Source organism: Ruditapes philippinarum, unplaced genomic scaffold (genome assembly GCF_026571515.1).
Source record: "Ruditapes philippinarum isolate M1 unplaced genomic scaffold, ASM2657151v2 ctg11756_1_1_1_1, whole genome shotgun sequence".
Classification (NCBI taxonomy): domain Eukaryota; kingdom Metazoa; phylum Mollusca; class Bivalvia; order Venerida; family Veneridae; genus Ruditapes; species Ruditapes philippinarum.
The window spans coordinates 39,920-63,846 of NW_026863405.1; the positions used below are offsets into that span (position 1 = coordinate 39,920).

A 23,927-nucleotide genomic window follows, 5' to 3' on the forward strand; every position below is an offset into this window, starting at 1 on the left:
TACCTTAGAAATGCTTTAATTTTTATTTCTCAAAAGCTTTTTATTTTGGTGTAGTTTTGTAGCATTAAAAACGTTTTCATAGAGGATATTTGTTTGTTTGTGTGTAAGGTGAAATTTTATTTCATCGAGTGGGCTTTAAAAACAGTCTTTTCCCTCGTGGCTACTTCACTCGTGAGAATACTGTTTTAATAGTTCACGAGATGAAATAAATTACATCTTACACAACAAACAAATTTTCTTTTATTTTATGCTTAATTAGAAACAAGTTGAAACGAAATTTCCTTAATATTAAAATCTGTTGTCCCCATTGAGAGCCTCAAAAAAGTCGAATTTCTCATTAAATACAAGAAGTCTTTGGCTGAAAAAATAAGTTCGACAATCAACGTTAAGTGGATGTGATAGTATTCATTTTATTAAAAAAAATATGGCTGATCGCTTGTTTAAATAATAAAAACAAACAATTCTAGTAGGAGAAAAAGTCCAACCAGCCATCCATATTTCTGTTACTGACTGCAAATTTATATTAGAACTGGCTTTGTTAAATGTAAGCGGCCGCCATTTTTAAAGTTGTGTATTTCACTGGAGGAAGTTAATTGTATTTGATTTAGAGGGATATCATTTGGATGTGTTAGTCATACACCTTTTTAAAAGAAAGAAAACTTATTTGAGGATTGTAACAGACAATAAATAAGTGTTGACAGATGTGTAAACATTTAAAAAGTGGATAGGAAATTGGAAAACTTGGAAGCCTTACGAACCACAGGGGGCCCACACAGTGTTTGGATGGTATACTTGTATACTGCTTGACGGTGACCTTAAAATGAGATTTAGTCATAACCTTATAATATGTATAAAAATCTCATTTTATGGTCACCAACAAGCAGTATATACCATCCAAACACTGTGTGGGCCCCCTGTGTTACGAACGCTGGGTGGTTTACTTATTCTTCGGACTGATAGGTGTCATTTGTTTTCAAGTTTTCATAAAGGATACGGAAGTTATTGCTCGTAGGAAACTTAAATATTCCCAAATGTCATCAAGAGCAGTTTTACATGTGGAAGGAATGTATTTTTCAGACTGTAAAATTGAAACAAAAAATAAAAGAGACGATATTTGGTGATTGGTAATTTCAATGAATAGAAGTAACTTACTGTAAATTTTCCTCTTTTAATTACTTTTGACATTTACGTTATTTATCAATTTTAACTTTGCTTTTCTTTAAACAGCCTGACATTGTCAGCAAAAATAAAATTGAGGTACATTTACCACATGGGGAAAATCTTAAACAAGAGCTGTCGGTAGGACAGCATGCTCGACTATTCTTAGTGCTTGATAGTAGAAAAAATGCCTGATACAGTTACCTCCTCCTGTTTACAGGTTGGGGTCATGATGGTGAACAAGTGTGCAAAGTTTCAAAGCCATATGTCAATGGACTTTGAAAATATTTGAACTATTACAAAAACTTTAACGTAAATTCTAAGTCGAAAAAGGGGCATAATTCTGTCAAAATGCTTGATAGAGTTACCTCCTCCTGTTTACAGGTTGGGGTCATGATGTTGAACAAGTGTGCAAAGTTTCAAAGCCATATGTCAATGGACTTTGAAAATATTTGAACTATTACAAAAACTTTAACGTCAATTCTAAGTCGAAAAAGGGGCATAATTCTGTCAAAATGCTTAATAGAGTTACCTCCTGCTGTCTACAGGTTGGGGTCATGATGTTGAACAAGTGTGCAAAGTTTCAAAGCTATATGTCTATGGACTTTGAAAATATTTGAACTATTACAAAAACTTTAACGTAAATTCTAAGTCGAAAAAGGGGCATAATTCTGTCAAAATACTTGATAGAGTTACCTCCTCCTGTCTACAGGTTGGGGTCATGATGGTGAACAAGTGTGCAAAGTTTCAAAGCCATATGTCAATGGACTTTGAAAATATTTGAACTATTACAAAAATTTTAACGTAAATTCTAAGTCGAAAAAGGGGCATAATTCTGTCAAAATGCTTGATAGAGTTACCTCCTCCTGTCTACAGGTTGGGGTCATGATGGTGAACAAGTGTGCAAAGTTTCAAAGCCATATGTCAATGGACTTTGAAAATATTTGAACTATTACAAAAACTTTAACATAAGTGGTTACGCCGACGCCGACGCTCGGGTGACTGCAATAGCTCTACTTATTCTTATCGAATAGTCGAGCTAAAAAGTAGTTTCGTCATAGAAAAGTGTGAAATTATATTTTGACAATTTTCACTGTGAAATTATCAAATATAATTTTCACGGATAAATTCAGTAATCTACTGAAAAGCATAAAATAAAGTCATATACTTTACAATACATAGAGGATATTTGTTTGTTTGTGTGTAAGATAAAATTTTGTTTCATCGAGTGGACTTTAAAAACAGTATTCTCACGAGTGGCATAGCCACGAGTGATAATACTGTTTTAAAGGTCACGAGATGTCCCAGCCGGGATCCGAACAAACAGAGGTGAGGTACAACTTCCTTGCAACCATCCGTTGAACCGTCAATGTAAATGTGCATATTTCAGAACTTTCAATTGCAGACTTGTTAAACTAAGTCTATTTTATTATAAAAAATAAGTACATAAGCCACATCTCTTAATGTATCGGAATAAATTGAAAACTAAACTGGTTTTATATTGCTATATATTTTTATTTAATAAATTTATTCTTTGTCATATTGTACAAATATGTTTCATAAGCAATATCACACATTTACAAAAAATACTCGCCTACATAAATACAAAACAAATAAATAATGTCTTCTTAAAGTTTCAAACAAAAAGAAAATATATTAAACTTTACAGTTCTGAACAAGATTCTCATTTCAGGCATCATTGCGACCAAACCAAAACCACAATAGTAACACGATGGCCTTAGATCGCTCACATGACATTATTTACAAGAGGTTATAAATTCCTTACTACACCAGATGTCATCCAGGGTTTAGTGACACTTGCGTGGATATAATAAATTTGGAATAATACCATAAGGCAATGCTACATGCCAACAACCTATGCTCTATGGCGTTCGGTTTCAGTCAATAAAATTCAAACGTATTTTTAATATACAAGGCTACGTTAACTCTGTAACACAGGAGGGGCAAATTATGACCATTGGTGAATGATATATTCAACTTTTGTAGAGGTCTAAATGTGATCTTAAATACCAAATAGCTATGCTTGCAGATTGGAAATATCTGTTTTATTTTCCAAACACATTCTTCGCTCTTTGACCTACTTGTGCATTAGACTGAAACCATTTAATTGACTATTGTAAAAATATACCATGTAGTTGAGGAGATGATGTTAAAATTGTAGATAAAGATGAACAACATATGACATGTTATCAATAAGCCACCTCTGAGTAGTTGTGCTCACCTGGCTTAAAAAAGGTAATGGCAATATCCCTGATCAGTTCATATTAAGCAATACAGACACTTAAACATGATTATAACAAAAGTGTGATGAACAAGTAATAACAGTAAGTAATAAGTTCGTCAAAAATATATTCATAACCTTTTTGGAGTTTATTGTACATAACTGAAACAAAACGTTTCAATGAATGCTATCGCACAGAAGTTTAAAACAGACAAGGAATTTTTAAGTTAAATTATCACAGTTTTGAGAATACAAGTGACAAAAATATGTAACAATGCTATATCCTTTTTGAAAATGTTTTCATTGATATAAGTCTGTTTGCAGGTCTGTCATAGCCTGTGTTAAACGTTTCATTTTGTCTTCCATTGCTTTCTTTGACGACTGATTCTCACTTAGTAACTCTCTCATTTCTTCTTCAACTTCGGCTACCTGAAAATATGCAAAACTGATATCAGAACACGAACAATTAAATATTATTATTTGATATTTGTCATAACAAATGAAAACAATATATTGCAAAAACAATGGAAAGATTGTTCATTAAAATTGTTGATGAAACTGATGCCATATCTCGTAAAGAAAGCCACTAAAGTGACTACCCTAAAAAGAAGCATTAGGATGGTCTTACTTTTTCCTACAATAACACAGGCTACAAATAAGTAATACAAAACACGAAGACAATTCATTTGCAAACAATTAACCTCATGTTGTTTACATTAACATTTGTTCTTGAACTGTTGAAAAAAACTACAATAAGATATTTAATAATGCAAAAGATCATCCTTCCATTAAATGCAGGCCACTTAAATGATAAGATAGAATATAACTTAGAATATAAGTAAAGTATATATATTCTTACTGATGAAAAAAATGTGTTTTTATTTAAAAAGATTGCTATCTCAATGTGATGGTTCATTATCAATATCACCATCTAAAATACATGTCTTACCCTCATGTAGGCCTGATCTATTTCTATCTGTTTTTCCCGTTCAACCTGTGCAATTTTATCCTGGTACGCCTGCACTTTGTCTTCTAACTGTTTCCGGAATGAGTCATCAGCACTTTTCAGTCGATCTATTGCTAAACTGAAACAAGATAAAGAATACAAATGAAGTACAAAGAACTAAAATAATTTTATTCAAAGGCTTAACTATTGCTTTACAACAATTTATTTGTAAATTTGATATTTTATTCATATTTGGCTCGATTCGAAACTGAACATATAATCACCAAAGTTTTTATTGACTAATGTTCTAATAACAAGAAATGTTCCTCTTGAAAATACACTTACAAAATACATGTATTACTATTAATTGGTGGATTGAATATCTCATTACTGTAGGACTGATTCATGTGACATAACAGTGTTCTTAATGGAATTTTTCCTGTATAGCTTTAATCCAATGAAATTATTCTGAATAATTGGCATGGTAAATCAAATAGAATTTGCAACTTCTTTTCTTAAAACAAATTTCTGGAATTAAATACTTATTAAGACTGTAAAGTTCTGTAACCGTTGATATAATACTTGTAGCTTCATTACATAATTTCTTCTTTTCTTTGCCTTTTTCAGATATGGTATTCAACAAATTATCTAAATTGATACTCTGCTTTGTAAATATCCATTCAAAGAAATATTGCCAGACCTCTAGTGACCATTTTGAATTGGGGAGAACAAAATTAATAGAGGTAACTCGTACATATTTGGCCCAAATAAAACTAAAAAGTTTATTACTTCGCAGCATGCAATGCCTTGTCTCTTTCTTGGGACAGTTTCTGTTCCTTTTTCTCCCAGTTCTCTTTCATTTCTCTCACTTGCTGTTCTAACTGACCAATCAGCTGCGATTTCTCTTTCCATCTGCTATTTAACACACTGAAAAAAGGTAAAACACATTTACTATATAATACATTGAAAAACGTAACGCACATTTGCTATTCAGTACACTGAAAAAAAGGAACATATTTCTGCAGTTCAGTACACGAGGCAAAATGATAAAATATTTCTGCAACTTAATACACTCATAAAAGATAACATGTATTAGTACTTTAAAAGAAACATGTATTAGTACTTTAAAAGAAACACCTATCATTTCATTAAAGCTGCAATCTTTACATTAGAGCTGCATGCCTCCAGATGAGCCAAAGAAAATCAACTTTGAGAAAAATGTATTAAAACTTTACAAAAAGTTAAAAAATTAACAATGCAAGTAATGTTTTACATGTTATATGCAATGGATTACAATCTTTGCAGTATTTATCACCATACGTCTACTGTGTGACTAACACAGTTAGGGCTACTTTAGCATATTTTGACCTTTATCTTTTACATATGTGGGTTGAAAGTGTCATTTGTAGTGTGCAAATAACTTTGTTCACTTGACAATATTTTACTTTTTAATTCATTCTCAAAATGTTCATGACATTTAGTATGAATCTGTAGACATGCTGCTTTACAACAAGCCACACTGCACATCAAATAGTTTGATTTGACCTTCATCAAATGTCAAACTTGAATGGTCTAATTCAAAACCTGGAAACCATTCATAGGATTGTTTTGACATTTTCTTTCTTTCATATTTGTGGAAAAAATATATATTTTCTATTAAAAACTGATATCTTATCCAATAAATCAAACGTTAAACTTACGTAAAATGTTATTTAAAGCAAACTATTTTATTAAACTGAACACTATAATATTATATATCATTAATACATTCATAAAATCTTTCCCACAATGTAAAATGAGAGATACATTGTTAAACTAAATGGAGTTTAGCTTATTACAGAATATTTTAATAAAATATCATTTTCATATTAGTAGGTGTACAATATATGTAACTTATGGATTTGAAATTTCAATAAATACTCATAAATAATACAACACCACTCACATTCATACATTCATAACAATGTCAACAGGTGAAGGTAAAACAACATATTTTTGTAGCAATAACCTTCAAACAAGTTATGAACCTTATAATTTATTATATTGTTATTTGTGGACATGAAATGTTTCACAATTTTTCATACACATCTCTATAGAATAAAATTTTGTAAAAAGAGTGATGCTTTTGCTTTATACACATCTCTATAGAATAAAATTTTGTAAAAAGAGTGATGCTTTTGTTTTATACACATCTCTATAGAATAAAATTTTGTAAAAAGAGTGATGCTTTTGTTTTATACACATCTCTATAGAATAAAATTTTGTAAAAAGAGTGATGCTTTTGTTTTATACACATCTCTATAGAAAAACTTTGTAAAAAAGAGGATTCTTTTGTTTTGCTGGAAAAATTAACTTTATGTGTATAAATGTTAGACCCGAATTTAAATTTTTAGAATCTTTTTCTCCCTTTGATACTTTTGTTGTAAGGTACATGCATAAATGTACCATGTTCATCATACAGAAAAAAATGCTCACATAATTTTTGTATTTTTTGTTTTGTGTTTTACGTCACATCGACACAGTATAGGTCGTATCGCGACGTTCCAGCTTTACGGGTGGAGGAAGACCTCAGATGCCCTTCCGTGCATTATTTCAGGCACGAACGGGCACCTGAGTAGAACCACCGACGTTCCGTAAGCTAGCTGGATAGCTTCCTCGCATGATAGAATCCAAAATCCCTGTCGGGATTCGAACCCACAGCGGTGAGGGGCAAGTGGTAATTTTTGTATACTTATCTTATTTAATACAATTACATGAATTAATTCATGAAAATAATCATTGAAGTTCAAGTTAATAAGTAAAGTTTTGTGAAAAAGCTGAAACTTGAACCAGCTGATGAAAAAAAGAACACATCTGTTATCTAAGATTTAACTGAAGCAATTACCTGTGTGCTCTTTTAGAATCATCAAGCTCACTGTGCACCTCTGATAACTGCTGTTTGAGGTCTTCCTTCCTGTCCCGGAGCCTTTCTAGCATATCCTGTTGGAAAATAAATAACAACTAGAAATATGTCAAAAGGACAAGGATGCTCCCCCACTCCACTTTTTTGTTAATCTACAGACTGCATGACAGCAAGACCGTGGGAAGGATGGACAAGGGCTAATCCCCGATTAATTATGGCATCATTTTACTTGAAATCAGTTTGATAATCTGTGTGAGGTCGGGATTTGAAGCTGTTTTACACGAATGTGCAACTCTTAAAAATGTTTAAAGTCTAAGCAGAAAATTATCATATTTTGATCAGTAAAATGGATTATGCACAGAAAACTGTTCAGCTTCTATAACTTAATTTGATAAAATAGAGAAAAACAGAATCCCTAAAAAAAGCCTTTCTTAATGGCTGATGACTTCAGCAAATAAAATCTAAGTTTTCTTGGAAACATATAAGATTCTAAAAGAAACATTATATATACAAGCACTTATCTGAATTGGGCTTGTTTTTATCCCCGATTTAACATATTTTTGGTTATATTTCGTTGGTCTGTCAACCTAACTGACTTTCCTGGATAACTAACCAGTAATTACTAATTTCTCTGCAAGCAATAGGTCCCACATGATTTCTCAAAACACGGTGAGAAAATATTGACCATTAAAACTTAATGTCCTAGATCAATTGTCACAGAAACATCCATCTCAACAGAAGATTGAACTTGTGACACCTTGGATTACAGACTCTCCTTATATTAAGGAAAAGTGGTTGGAAACTTTTTCTGAATATCCTGATCTACTGAATATCCTGATCTACCTATGGACCTTTATGAAATAAATTTTAAACTAAATCTACTACCTTTGCTACCTGTACATACCAAGTTCAGACGGCACAGCTTTACAATCAGATCATGGTTTGCACTGTTCACTATTCATTCAGAATCGATGTTGAAATTTTCTTAAATTATGGTGTTTTTGTCCAGATTGAAAGATGGACAGGTTATTATCATATATTGACAATAATTATCAGTAAAGATTTATGTTTTATTTACACTACACACCATCATCTGTCATAGAATCACAATGAAACATCGTTTCCCTCAAACACTGAATAATGTCATTCAATATTTTAAATAACTTACTTGGAAAAAATCTCCTTGTTTTATAAATACACAAGTCTTATGTATAATTTACAAACTATCACATACCTGAGTATCCTGGTTATTAGTTCTTTCCTCAGCCAATTGCTCTTCAAGACTTTTCTGAATTTTCAAATTTTCTTGTCTGCACTTTTTTATTTCTTCATCCCTCTCCTCTACACCCTATGAAACAACATGTAACAAGATAATACATTTGTGAAATAAATTCATAACCTTAAAATTCAAAAAAAAAAGCTGAGAAAAGATTCCTGAGAAAAATTCTGTTCAATATAATACATGATGATCTTTGTTTGTTTGTTTGTTTGATTGGGTTTTACGTCACACCAACACATAGGTCATATGGCGATGTTCCAGCTTTACTTGGAGGAAGACCTCAGGTGCCCTTCGGTGCATTATTTCAGGCCCGAACGGGCACCTGAGTAGAACCAATGACGTTCAGTAAGCTAGCTGGATAGCTTCCTTACATGAAAGAATCCAAAGCCCCTGTTGGGATTTGAACCCACAGCCGCGAAGGGCAAGTGGTTTGAAGTCAACGATCTTAACCAATCGGCCTAGGACGCCCTCATGATGATCTTTAGAACAATTTTAAAATCTCAATATATTTATGATTACCTTGCTGGAACCGAAAGTGATAAGCCTTTGCCACCAGTATTGAACCAGGCCAATCTGTACATCAATGCAGACTGACCAGGCTCCATACTGTTGGCTGATCAGAATTTTCATCTTTATATTCACAAATATGATAATGGAAAGGTCCAAAAATAGAAGCCATACATGTTCATTATAATAAGTTAATCAGGTTAAGTTGAAATGTTTTGCTAGCAGTAGTCGAGAGTAGCATGTAACACTGCCGTTCACAAAACAAGTTTGATAAAGTACACACAACAACCCTCTGAACTTTTTATATCCGGTGTGAAACTTGTTGACCTTTATGATTCCAATGCCATGATTTCTGAACAACAGCATGTCTGTGCCACAACAAATTGAAAAATAAAGCACTATATATATTGCTTTCATTATAAAACAAATTAGTAAAAGTCTGGGACACAATCCTCATCATCACTTTCCACTGTTTAGTCTCTGTTGGTCACAGCTTCAATCACCAATACAAATCGTGAATTATCTATCACAGGAGTAATTGAATCTGCTTATTGCAAAACAAGCAGCTGCCAGATTATGTGAATGGAATAAAAACTTTCAGACAAGATGAACACGGTTATTAGGAAGCACGTTATGTTAACATGTTCAAACTGTGTGGTATATGACACATGTCTATCACTGCTCCCACACCTTAATTCTCCTTCACTGATAGGTGCACTGCAGTAGGTATAATTGCAAATACACAATTACAAAGCGGACAAATCAAGTTATCAACATTTCGTCACAAGATTCTATACTATATTGTTTTAATAACTGCTAAATGATAGTAAAAACTGCTATTTTACAGTTAAACCCCTAGTAATATTGAAACATAAAAATTCTGTGAAATATACATTTGATTTTTATTCATAAGGAGTATGTGGTTAAAATCCGGTCTTCCAAGTGAATTACAATTCTCTACTCTGGAATTAAGAATATTTCATGTTATCGGCACAAACAAACTTTTTACAGTTACATCTTCGAAAATAAATAGGTTGACTAATCTATTGTGAAATGTAATTCCCTGTGAATCTATAACGGTAAAATTTTGTTTGTAGCAATGGGATAAGCTTGGAAAGACCGTCATTTGTCGACTTCCAGATAACAGCTATTGATAATTACACATGCACCTGCTCTTGTACCTTTCCATTATGCAATATAATGTTAGTTCCAGCTATTGCCTTTTTATGAAAGCAACTAAAAAAGCCCCAATTCTCAATCATGAAAGCAGAATCACTGCAATTTGAAACAATTTGTGATTAATTCAAAACTAGTGCAAGTTAAACCATGGACTTTAAAAACAATTAAAGTTTGTGGTTAAACAAACAAATTAAGAAATTGTGAGAAATGACTATTTTTTCGTACCTCTTTCAATTTTCTAATTGTTTCAGTCTGATCTTCTAACATCTTTGTTTTAATTTTCAGGCCATCTGTCTCCCGCTGAAGTGATAAAGATATCAACTGCTATAAATACCAGTGCATTCATTTTTAGTGCCAAAATGATTTATAATGGATATACATGTAAATGTTTTCATTCCACTAATATATATAACACATACTACTCAATCAATTTTTATGTTTATATGATTTATAACATCACTTGATACCTTTTGATAAAATATCTAGACTACGATTAATCTTAACAAAGTTTAGCATTTATACTTAAAGAACCTTTAGCGTAGTAGTGGCCGCTGAAATTACCAATGCAACCAATGCATACCAAGATCAGCCAGTACAACTGTGCCCTCTTATCATGGTCTAAACTGTTCATTATTCGGTCAGTTCTTATTTTAAATATTTCATTAAATGATTGGTTTTGTATTGATGGAGAAATTTACAAGTTTATGTCATATATTCAAACTGGTAAGGATTATATCCATCTAAAGTACTTTTTGTCTTATCTGAAGCTCCTATTATAAAACTGCCTTATTTCATAGTATGCCAAGTGAATATTATTTAAATAATCTTTATTGTAAAATAAGCTTTAGCTATTTTGTCACCTCAGTGCAGTAACATGTTACCTTCTATGAAATCTAATAGTAGTTAATCCGTTACTGCACTAAGGTGATAAATGTTGGAACACTTCCAAGTCTGTTTCCTGGGACTAACCAGTACTGGTGTCCCAAGAGGCAACATAGTTGATATCACGCCTGAATCTCTAGGCCATTGCTCCCTTTTATAACATGCCTGTAAAACTATGAGACTGTTTTGACTGGCCTGTATTCAATCGTCAATACATTGATCATCAGGCGGATTACAATCATCCGATATTACCGGTACAATATTGATTCCTTACTGCCACAATTGTATGTGCTTATTTCATGTCCAGTAATAAAATAAGTTAGTTTACGAGTAAATTATTTTCCTTCAAATAAGTTCAATGTATTTCTTTGAAATGTATCAAACAATATTGTTGTATGTAAAATAGCTAATTGCAGAAAATAAATTACTTTTAACATTTTTTTTATCAATAAGATAATGAAATTTAAACAAATTTCAGATTTTAAATTTAATTTCTAAAAATAAGAAACAATATTTTATGATATATTTAACTTTATTCAATAACTCCCACAGATATTTTTTTACAATTTGTATGGACGTAACACTTATCTTCTCTAACAAAAAAGAGAGAATTATGTTATTTCATATATAATTAAATGGTCTTTGTAGGACCCGATTATTACAATATTTTTTTTTATTTAGAGATAGGCGGTTTGAATAGAGTAACCTTTTCATATGTCGTAGATATCCAAATAATTAAACATTTGTCAATAGGTTTATCATTAAAAAACATTTTACTTGAATAATGAAAATAAAAACATTCACAATCTTTCTCTTGCTATACAAATGTAGGTTAGCACTACAGGTTATGTGATGTTACATATACTATTAGTGCAAAAAAGGTGACATGATGAAGATACATAGAAGATACATGTCCAAACTATAAAATTTATGCAGATTGCTTCATCCATTAAAACGTTTTCTCTTTTGCAAAAATAAAAAGATGACTCTTTTGCAAAAACCGAGAGAAGTAAAACATAATATTCTTATTGCTTTTTAGGCATGTAATGCATCTGAAAAATTACTTATTTAGCACTTTTTGAGCTATGTTCATAAAAAATATGAACAATTTACTATATTTGTTCTAAGATAGTCATTTTCCCAATAAATAAACAAGGTTAAACGTATGTTGAAGTCAAATAATTATACAATTCACTTTTAAAGACACCAAAATGGAGGCAAGCTAATTATTTACACTTTTGTGAACATAATATTAATCTTTCCTCACAAAAAAAATAATTGTTTTTTATATTTTTATTCATTATGTTAACTGAAAGGCAGTGCGAATAAGGTAACATCATGAATGTCTATACATGTAGATATTCAAACTACAAAACATTTTACCTCTAACTGTTTCTTAAGCATTGCTATTTCAGACTTCTGTGCCTCGAGCTTAGCATCCAAAGTGCCTCGATCTTGTGCAAGTGATGCTCCTGAAACAAACAATAAGTAAACTATTAAATAAATTCAGTTATAATGTAAATCAATTATTGCATGTAAAAACTCCTAGACACATCATACATGTATTGATTTTAACCTTTCAGTCCAGCTTCTATTTTAAGTTTATACTCATTTATTTAAGTTTGATTATGTTGGAAGCTATAAGTTTATTGACACACTTATAAATCTGTTCCAGGAACCAACCAGTACTTAGCAATTGGTGTAAAGTTTCTTGCTCATGGAAACAACGGCTTGCCTCTGATACGGTTTGAAGCCATGCTGCCAGCAATCTTTAGATTACTAGTCTGACGTGTTACCCACTCGGTCACACTGTTTTAGGAACTGACTATCCTTGACATATCAAGATTAAAAGCTGGTCAGTACTAGTAGAGAGGAAGACTTCAGATTCCCCTCTTTCTTTCAGACACAAGCAAGCAAATTAGTAGAACAAGCTTGCGGGACATCTTTCTCATAAGAAAAAGTCCAAAGTCCCTTCAGGGACTCTAACCCACAGCAGTGCGGTGCAAGTGGTTTGAAGTCAATGATCTAAACCATTCGGCCATGGACCCCAACAAATGGCATGGTTCCTTGTCTACCATTTATCATATAACTTGTTGTGTTGTTTTTTTTGTCGTTTATTTTTACCTTGTTGAGCTAATTCTTGCTCCCAAAGTTTTCTTTCTGCTCTCAATCCCTCAATGACAGACTCCATTCCATGTACCTGAGACTTCAGCTTCACATTATCCTGAAAATAAACATCACAAACATTACATCACCATTAAAGGCGTATTTACACACTTTCTTTTCCTTATCACTTTTATTGAAGCAATCCAATGAAATAAAAGTGTTTGTTAAATCCCTACAGTCTATCTACAGTGCTGGCTTACCAGTAATATTACCTTTGTCCCCTCAAGTGACCAACTACTAATCCCATATGATTTCTGAATCAGCTATGAGAGAGATATATACAAATGTATCACCATAAGATTCGGTGTACGAGGTAAATTGTCTTTTGAGAAATTTTGCCACTTTCAAGGATCCAACCAGCATCCTTGGATAAACAATCCTAGCTATTCTCTCCCTTTTGAGCTAAGTGGGCGATCTACACTTCTTTCTTGCATATCAGACAGGATTACTTACCGTTTATACCGGTGCTAGAAAAACCTGTCTTACACCCCCATGTAAGACAAGTCGCGTGCTTTAAATGACGTCATTGTCGCGTGCCTTTTACGAATGAATTGTGTTCTTAGGATGTCATTTTACTATTATGAAAAAAGTTGTATGTTCTTAAAAGTAAATAATGATATCAGTTTTCATAATTTCAGTTTTGAAAATAATTGATATGTAATATGCAAGAAAAAGAATCAAAAACCGACTGTCAGTACAGACAGGAATTATAAAATATAAAACACCGCCTTTCTAACTAAGTTAAACCTTCAATTTGTATTTTTAATTAAATATATTATAATCTTTTATGCATCACTTAATTTAACTTTTACAAGGATTCACTTTTTGTCTAATGGACTATAAACTATAAAATCATAGCAACCTTATGTCCTTTTATTAAGGTGCATAATAAAATCAAATACTCTCAGGAGTTTCATTGACTTATTGATATTCATGGTCTTATTAAATAATGCAAATTGCACATATTCAAACAACAGCAAGTATTAACATAAAATTTTAACACAAAAATCTTTGACAGAATGTTCTTAAACCTATTATGTTTTCACTGGTCTTGATATAATCCTCTGTCATGTTAAGAATGGGAACAAAAAATTAAATATTCCAAAGTGGCAGAATATTCATTTCAATCTCTTCTTTTTTTTCCCCCAGAACATTTGAAATTTGTGCAAATTCAACAAATATATATGGTACAAAAAATACGTTTCATCTTTGTTTAATCAAAATGGATAAATGTAAGGGAGAAGTAGCATAGTGGGCAAGGAATCTGCCTCTCAATCTGCGGCAATCATATGTTCCAGCCCTACCTGCAGCGGCTATGTTTACTCATGTTTCGGAATTTATTACCTACTTACTGATAAACAATCTACAAACCTGCTTGAGAAGTTCAAATTGAATCATGCGTTTCCTCGCTTCTTCAACATGGGCTTCTAAAACATTTACTCTCTCCTGTATGAAAAGTTAAACATGAAAAACAATTTTTTTCAACATGTCTTACACCAAGGTCTTACATGTATCTATGAGAATGAAAAAGAAACAACGAGATTTTACTGCTGTTTTCACACACACAAAAAAAATAAGCGCTAAATAAGGATTCTATTTTAACTCACAAATAATTACCAGTTACAAAATCATTAAGACTTTGTGCACCAATTTGGAAACAATTATAGATTTAAATAACTCAGTGAAATTGAAAGCTACAAAAAACATATCTCTCTCTTTAAAATGGATCCCAATATAGCAATAACTGTCTTTGGGAATTAGCTATAATCTTATTACAATATATAAGGGAAATCTGTGTATACACTAAGGAGGAAACAAACTGGAGAAAAATGTTACAATCAATTGACTTATTCTGTTTATTTCAACTGACAGTCTTGGCGTGCACTTGAGACCAGCTAACCTACATCCAATTCTTTCTATAGATGAAAAAGTTCTGTTAGATTAATGACAAAAAAAACTTATCAAATAAGGTTTCAAGTCTGAATGATATAGTCAGGTGCAATAGTGCAGAAAATTTCAATCTCTTTGCCCAATGTAGCTTTCAATGATCAGAAAAGACTATTCAATATAATACAGTACTGAGGGCCTACAAAAGTACAGCACAAGACAATATATTAAATGCTGATCAATACCCTAAAGTGAATGCAACATTTAAATCCTTTTTAACCAACATATTTAGCCGAAAATCAAGCGTATTTTAAGAACTTTAAGCATGCTTTTTTTCCTATTTCACAAATACTTTTTGTCACACATTTTATCACTATTTACCAATAATTAAGTTACTAAAACCAGTTACAAGAACAATAAGAAAACACTACTGCTTTATCACTTTTAATGAAACAAACTATATCAATTTTCATTTTGCAATATAGTTGGTAAAGATTTAATTTTACAACATGGCTAGTAAAGATTCCTAATGATTTTTAAATGGGCTTATGGTTGAAAACCATGCACTTACTGCTGTTATCCTTTCTAAGCATATTTTCACACACATGTGCACATTTTTTAAGCACTTTTAACGAGATTAACCAAATTCAAGGACTTTTAACATTTTTCTTTCAATCTTGAGCACTTTTCAAGAAAGGGATCAAACTTAAGTACTTTTAAGACTGTGATAAAACACCTGGGGCTGTTTTCATTTACACCAAATAATTATTGGCCTTCTAAAGACACTAATATGCTGTAACATTAACTGGAAATCTGACAAGTTATTGTTTTTTTATTCAATTTCTAATTGAAATTTAAGAAATGATCAAAGATAGTATTGATGGTTTATGCAGATTTTAAATGTATTAAATTGGATTTAAATATCTTAACAGAAAACATTCAGCAGGGTTTTCATTAAGAGGCCGCGGGAGGCCGAAATGCCTGTTTCAAATGTATGTTGGGCCACCTAAAACATACGAGTACACTGTTTTTTTAATATGATAAAACCAAAATGACTGAATCAAGTTCAAAATTGACAGTCTAAAAAGTTTTTAATTCTAATGCTGGATTCAGTGAAAAAAAAAACCAAACAAATACCCGATACTGTGACCCTTGCTCTTGTTTAGCCTTGGACAATTCTGAAATTCTCCCTTTCTGTTCCTTGACATACTGAAACAGAATAAATAAATCATAACATACAAAACTCAATTAATGATTTAATAGCATACATACTGGAAATGAAAGTAATAAGCCTTTGTCATCAGCATACAGCTAACTGAGCAAGCTAACAATGGAGGCTCTTTACTGTTAGCAGCTAAGTTTTGTAGTTTTGGTACTAAAATCCCTCAACTTTTTTTTTGGCTTTTTTGTTTTGGCAATTAGTTCAGCAATAGTGATGGAAGACAAAATACAACTCTGTTTACAATTTACTAACATCCTCACAAAATATTTCACATTCAACACTATTTTCATCAGATGATCAGGACCTCACTATATCCATTTTATAAAACATTATAAAACTCATGAGTGTCCTTTCAAAGGGACACACAAAAAAACTATTTACATGTATTTCAGGGGAATAATGAGCCTTTTAACAAAATTCTCAGCACTGGAAATGATTATTTGGCTTTTTTCTCCCTTTTTATTCATTGAGTTATATGCAGAATTGTAATGCATATGACTGACCATCAATGTACATTATGTTTGATCTTTAATAAACAAAATGAGCCGCGTCACGACAAAACCAACGTAGTGTGTTTGCGACCAGCATGGATCCAGACCAGCCTGCGCATTCGCGCAATCTGATCAGGATCCATGTTGTTCCCTATCAGTTCCTCTACTTGTAATAGGGTTTGTAAGCGAACAGCATGGATCCTGATCAGACTGCGCGAATGCGCAGGCTGGTCTGCATCCATGCTGGTCGCAAACCCATTATGTTGGTTTTGTCATGACACGGCTCATATAAACCTGGCCATGTGTGACCTAGAATAAACACTGTAATCAACAATCTATAAAAGGTTATAGCAGGACAATCCACTTTCATAACATATGACAGGGCAGAGTGACAAAAAAAGAAATTAGATCAATTACTGATAAGATGGTGAAAGCTGCTCAATTAGAAATACCAGATCAAAAGATCAAATTAAAGAGTAGGACAACACTTTTTATCCTAACAAAATTTCCCCGAACCTTTTTATCTTTCTCTCTCTCTCTCTCTCTCTCTATCTATACTGTATTAATGAGGAGGCATTCAACTTAAGATCATTACATGTAACATTCAAGAACGTATAAATCCAGCTTCCATGTGATCTGCATACAGAAAGTACAAATGTTTCTAAAAGTGGTTCTCTCTTCAAATAAGTTTCTTTTTACATTTTAAAAGATCTTAAATTTTTAAAAATTTTGCTTTTTTTGGCCAGATTTAAAGTTACACAGACACTGTTTTCATCATAAGACTAATTCTAAATTTTTCATGTGCAGGAAAACCTCAAGAGCCACTCTATGAACTTATTTTAAGCACAAGAGGGTGCCTGAATAAAACCACAGACCTTCTAAAGGGAAGCTGGACAGCTTCATCACATAAAAGAGGTCACAGTTCCTTTCAGGATTCAAACCCACGGCTATGATAGGCAGGTCATTCCAAGTCAACACCTTTTTCCACTCAGCCATTGAGGACTGACATATCAAATAATTATGCCTGAACTTAAATATTTCACTTTGATTCCTGTAACCTTTAGAACTCATAGTTGTTTAAATTACTTTATAAAATTCTCACTTTCAAGTCATTTGTTTATATTACACCAAACAAATGAGAACAAACTGAACAATAACGGCAGGTTTTATCGAAATCTAGGATTTAAAGAAAACAAATTGGTTTATTAATTCTTAAATCAGTTCATAGTAGATAAAAATTTTCATTTAACTTTAAAAAAATAGCTTTATAAACAGAAAGTTGGCTGCAAGACTTTGGTAAGTAAAAAAATAAGACTGCAGTCTGATATTTCTTAAAATTGCAAAATACAATGTGAAGTTATAAATATTTTATTCATGCAATATTCATGATTAGGACAAACAAATTTATCTCCAAAGTACTTTTATTTATGGATAATCTATTTAAGTACTAAACTGTTTTTTCAGGCAGCACATTGAATTGGATAGAAAATAATATCCTAATGTCACTTTAACCCTGATTTTGTGTAATATATTTGCCCTTAACTTTGAATATGGGACAGTCCATTGAAAGTTTAAGGGATATCAGAATCAAAATATAAAAGGACTCAACTCCACTGAGGCATTTTTGACATGACAGGGCTTGAAATAATTTTTTGACATAGATTCCTCTTTACGTAGGTTCACACCAATAATTTGTGTGCAAAGTTTTCAATCATTTCCTCTCTCTCTTTGTTTGCAGAACAATTATTCTAATTGTGAAAGAAGAGCCATTGTGTGGCGAGGGACACACTCAACTTTTTTTACTTTTTCAAAATGCAAACTAATAAAAGGTTTTAATAATTTTTTAAAAAGAAAATTTAAGAAAAAAAAGATTTCTAAACCAGCAGGGTGAAACTAATGACCGTAAGACTCAATTTTCGAGATTAATTGTCACAGAGAAATTTCACTTCAACAAAAAATCGTACCCGCGACTCCTCATCTGGTACTCTCCCTATTAAGCTAAGCAGGCAGACAAATAAAGGTGCTATGTGAAGCAGTAGATAATGTGTGACACAAGAAAGAATGTATGAATAAGCAACTATACACTCCAACGAAAAATTTCCCAGACCATAAAAGGTCAAGGGCAAGCACCAAGTACACAGTTAATTTATTCAAACTTTTGAAGAATATCATTCCAATGGTCATAACAGCATAGTTATACCAGTACATCATTTATCATGCAGAAATCCTTCAATATAATCCCATTTTAAAACAAGAGCTGTCGCTTGGACAGTATGCTTGACTATTCTCAGTGCTTGATTGTAAAACAAGAGCCTGGATAATGTTGAATTATCTAAATTCAAAAAATGCCATAATTCTATCAAAATCCATGTTAGAAATATGGACATAGGACAGTGACCTCCCATTATGCTCTCAAATAAATAAGTGTGTAAAATTTCAACCCATTCCCTTCAGTAATTTTGGAGATACTAACTTTTATGCAGAAACTTGAGACTGGTGCTTGGGTGATTTTAAAAGCTCTCCCTGTTCTTTAAATAGTCAAGCTAATAAACAGAATGAGACCTACAGAGGTAAGTTCTGAGATCATTTCACTGGATTTTTCATCTTTTTTCTGTGCAGCAAATAATGCTGCTTTGTTGGAAGCATTCTCTTCACTGACTGTCTCAAACGCAACCTTCAGCTGTGATAGAAAACAAACATTATGTCCTTGAAACATTTTTATTATTCAGAATTCTGATTCAATTATGTTTTCCACAGATTTGAAAATAATTATTTCTGACAAAATCAACACTTTCATATATAAGATGCAGTAACAACAAGTGTATGAGGATTCTTTGCCAAATTATACTCAACAGTAAACCAATTATTTAAAGGAAATGTTCTAAGAGTATTGCAAGTTCTAGGGTTTTACATTAAGCAAAATAAAGCCTGAGAAAACATTTATTTAATAGTATGCAGTGACATAGACAAATTAAAGCAACTGGCATTGTGGCATTTAAGATGTGAAATACCTTAAGTTCATCACCAAATAAATGAATCTTAAAGCATTATTTAACTTGACAAGTGACCCAAGAATGACCAGTTAAACAACAAATGTGTCTGACTTTTATGGCATGATTTGTCTGGAACTAATCTAAACAAGTTGCTCATTTAACAACATATATCCTAGCAATAATAGTCAATGTGCAGATATTTTACGGTATTTCTTTATAAAGAACCACAGGTTTTTTCTTTCTTTTTGGTAAGGTTTTATGTATAGCAAACACTTTAAAGGTTAACTGACAATGGAGGGCCCTTTAAACAATGTACATGTATTTCTTTTATGGCAATATATGCCTCCTTAAAAACTATAAATATTATATGGCAAAGTATGCTTCTTTCAACACTGTAATGGTTATATGGCAATGTTGGCCCCTTCCAACACTGTAAAGTTTATATGGCAATGTTGGTCCCATTCAACACTGTAAAGGTTATATGGCAATGTTGGCCCCTTCCAACACTGTACATGCAATATGGCAATATTGACCTCTTCCAACACTATACAGGTTATATGGCAATGTTGGTCCCTGTTAACACTGTAAATGCTATATTGCCATGTTGGCCCATTCAACACTGTAAATGCAATATATTGACCCCTTCCAACACTGTACAGGTTATATGTCAATGTTGGTCCCTGTAATCACTGTAAATGCTATATGGCAATATTGGCCCTTTGCAACACTTTAAAGGTTATATGGCAATGTTGTTCTCTTTCAACACTGTAAAGGTTACAATATTATGCCAATGGAGGTTCCATAAAGTGGTAGTGGAATTAAGTGGAATATGCCATCTTGCATAATTAAAGCATTTCTTAATCCTTTTCATTAATGTTTCCCTTTACAAAAGTTGGCAGCCTTTTTAAAACTTGGAATGTACCCAATAGGAAGGGAGCTCGACATTCTGCTGTTTTGTCAGTCTATTATTATGTACAGTGTGATGGAAAAGGGCAAATCTGTATAGACATCACCCCACCCCCTCTCTAAGTAGGGGCATTTAAGTGAAGTACTAGGCAGATCTATCATACAAATTGTAAAATACTCAAACTGCAGTTTGTTAAACATCTGTTTTCCATGTATTAAATGAAAAACCATTTATTTCATTCAAATGAAGAACTTCAAGTAAAATATATATATGAAAACATACCTGCTGGAATCTGCTAGATTCTATCTGTAGTGCTTGTCTAAACTCATCCTCTAAACTATTGTACTGTCTGCTCAACTCCTCAATCCTGTAAGATAATTTTTTTATATATTTCTGTAGCAAATTATTATTATTATTATGATACTTTTCTTTAAGTTTGAGCAAAACATTGAAAATCATCAGAAAAACTTTAAACCAAATGTTATAGATCAAAGTGTTTGCTAGTCATCGGTGAGACAAGGTGTGGTCTAGGAACAAAAGACACTGGCGTGCAAAGCATTTTAATATAGCCCTGTTTCTCCCAAGATGTAACATAAAAATGTAACCACCTCAGTAACGTGACAAAACTTTAATGATACATCAATACATTGAAAAATCTAAATCTAGCTGCAAAGAAAATCAACTTTTTTTGTGACTAAAAAGAATAAAGTTCAATAATCGAAAAAAAATAAAGTAAATGAACCCATCATTTGTAATTTTGTTAGTACAAACATATGTACATTAAATTGTGTATGTTTGTACAAACATGTGTACATATACTTACTTCTCTTGTTGTTGTTTCATTTGTTGATGATATTCTCTCTCATTCCTCTTGACTTCCTCTTGTACAGCAGTCTGCATCTCTTTACTTCCTAGACTGTATCTACTCTTTAATTCTTCTCTGAAATAAAAAAAGTATTTCATACTTAATACATGCTTAATTATCCTTGTTTTATTTATAAATCAGATTTGAAAGTGTTATTAAAAATATTTTTGTTTATTTTCTGTGTTTTTTTTTCCACAGATTTTAAAAAAATTTTTGTCATAAAAATTTTGTTGGTTTGGGTTTTTTAATTAATTCCCCCTAACCAAACTTTCCTGGAAACTAACCCAAAAATTAAAACTGTCAGAGACAAGTGGAACCACTAGGGCTCAATGTTTCCCAAGATCAATGGGGCAAGAAAAAATATTTACCCAAGGTCAGAACAGAGACCCGCTGGGTCTCCCTAAATTTAAAATAAACCCGGGTGGGAGGAAAGGGGAGGGACCAAATTTAACATTTTAGGAATTAGGGTACAAAAAAGTAAAAAAATGTCAAAAATTAAAATCAAACAGAACATTTTAAAAACCTGGGGCCCAAAAAACAAGTTAACATTTCAAGAATGAACGCTGCTTTTAAAAAAAGGGTCTTAAAACAATTTAAACCCTGTTTGACGCTTTAAACCCTTTTAATAATGGGTTAAAAAAAATTTGGGGGGCACAAAGTATTTACTTTTCCATAAACCTTTAAACTTAAATTTAAAAAAACGTAAAATTTTTTCTTTTCCCCCGACAAATTTTTTTGTCTACTAAAAAAGTGCAAAAAACCCCTTTTTCATGGGGTTTTGCCTAAGCTACCCGGGGGGTGGGGAATTTCAAACTTAAAAACATTAAAAACACTTTTAGGAAAGGTTCCCGGAAAACCTTTTTTTGAAATATACTAAAATATACCAACCCCTCCCAAAAATTTGGGGGAAAGTTTTCAACTACAAAAAAAACAAGTCTATTTAAAAAAGATAAAACACTTTTAAAAGTTTTGTTAAGGTTAATCAAAATATTTCATACTCAAGTTTTAACCCGCTTATGGAAATTAAAAAGTTTTTACACTGTTTTTAAATTTTAAAACACTAAAAATTTTTTTTTATCTTTTATTAGGGAGATTTGATAGTGAAATTTTTTTTTTGGGTTTTTTTTTGTTTGTTTTTTCGTAAAACAAAATCTTTCTTTAAAAAGTGAGCAAAAGTATTCAATTTTTTAAAAAAAAGTAACAAAAACCCTTTTTGTTCTATTTTTTTAAAGGTTTTCAATGGGAAAAACTGGTACCAAAACCAAAATGCTAGGAAAAAATGTCTTTTAACCCCTTGGGGAGGGATTTTCTGATAAACCCAGTAAAAACACGGGAATTTTAATGAGAAACAAGAAATGTGTCTATGTGGGTTTGCTTTTTTTTGTTTAATTTGGGGTTTTAAAGTCCAAAAACCAAACAAAAGCATAGGGCATTTGGTGGGGGTTTTTCCCCGCTTTACTGGTGGAAAGGGAAAACTTCCTTTAGGTTTCCCTTCCGTGGGATTATTTCCCGGATAAACAAACCCCTTGGTAGGAACCAACCCATGTTGCCCGTAAAGTCTAGCTGATAATAGCTTCCTACAACATGAAAGAATCCAAAGTCCCTGTCGGGAATTCGAAACTCCGCAAGTGGTTGAGGGGGCCATGAAGTGTGCGGGATGATCAAAATATAAACTAACACTAGCTGTGTAATATGGGAAAATAAAAGGTCACAATTTTTCCAAATGAAAATCAAATGCTACATACATTCAGGTACAATAAGACAAAATATACAAACCTATTGTGTTCCTGTTCATTCTTGAGGGGCCCGGGAGACTTTGGGAGAGAATTAATCTGTGGGTTTTCTGGGCTGTCACAAGGAGGCTCTTTAGTAAGTCAACCTTTCTCTTTGCCTAAGTGCTTGCAAACCAACGCATCAGTGCTTCTTTGCAGGCTTTTTTAAATGCTAAAAATAGAGGCAAAATTTGCATCTAGGATTTAAGAAAACAAACCATAATTTTTTCTAATAAAATGGTATTCTACAGGAGTGAAATGATAACTCCCCATCGAGATGCTTTATTTTGCAATTCTAAATCAAATTTCCTGGCTGTATTTTTTATATTTGATTTGATCTATAAATTTAATAATTGTGTCAAAAAATTGTCACGAATATCTCCTTTCCTGGATTATTTAACGTGTTAAATGTTCACATCAATACTAAAACATGTGTTTATAAATAGAAGACAGGCCAGCAGGGCAGTCAAATTGAAACAATAAAACTGGAACATATTTTCCTATTCATTCTGTAGTCAAAAAGGAAACT

At 32.2% G+C, this 23,927-nt stretch overlaps 1 protein-coding gene across 1 annotated transcript; it reads right to left on the minus strand.

The window, feature by feature from the left end:
- Positions 1-2,658: 2,658 nt before the first annotated feature.
- Positions 2,659-21,701, minus strand: LOC132722028 (leucine-rich repeat and coiled-coil domain-containing protein 1-like). The gene is made up of 13 exons (XM_060706423.1): positions 21,585-21,701; positions 21,044-21,128; positions 19,428-19,541; positions 16,286-16,357; positions 14,633-14,707; positions 13,220-13,319; positions 12,479-12,567; positions 10,439-10,513; positions 8,483-8,596; positions 7,231-7,325; positions 5,136-5,273; positions 4,350-4,485; positions 2,659-3,829 (listed from the first exon to the last, which is right to left on the minus strand). Exons 1-13 carry the CDS (start codon positions 21,659-21,661, stop codon positions 3,701-3,703), a joined length of 1,299 nt encoding a protein of 432 aa, XP_060562406.1. The 5' UTR covers positions 21,662-21,701; the 3' UTR covers positions 2,659-3,700.
- Positions 21,702-23,927: the final 2,226 nt, after the last annotated feature.

Bases quoted from the DNA above. Each gene is read 5' to 3' on its own strand.
- LOC132722028 (XM_060706423.1), bottom strand. From the start codon at position 21,661: ATGCAGACTGCTGTACAAGAGGAAGTCAAGAGGAATGAGAGAGAATAT. The intron at 7,326-8,482 runs GTATGTGATAGT...ATTTTCCAACAG, and splicing joins CTAATAACCAGGATACTCAG to GATATGCTAGAAAGGCTCCG. The intron at 3,830-4,349 runs GTAAGACATGTA...GCATATTTTCAG, and splicing joins TAGATCAGGCCTACATGAGG to GTAGCCGAAGTTGAAGAAGA.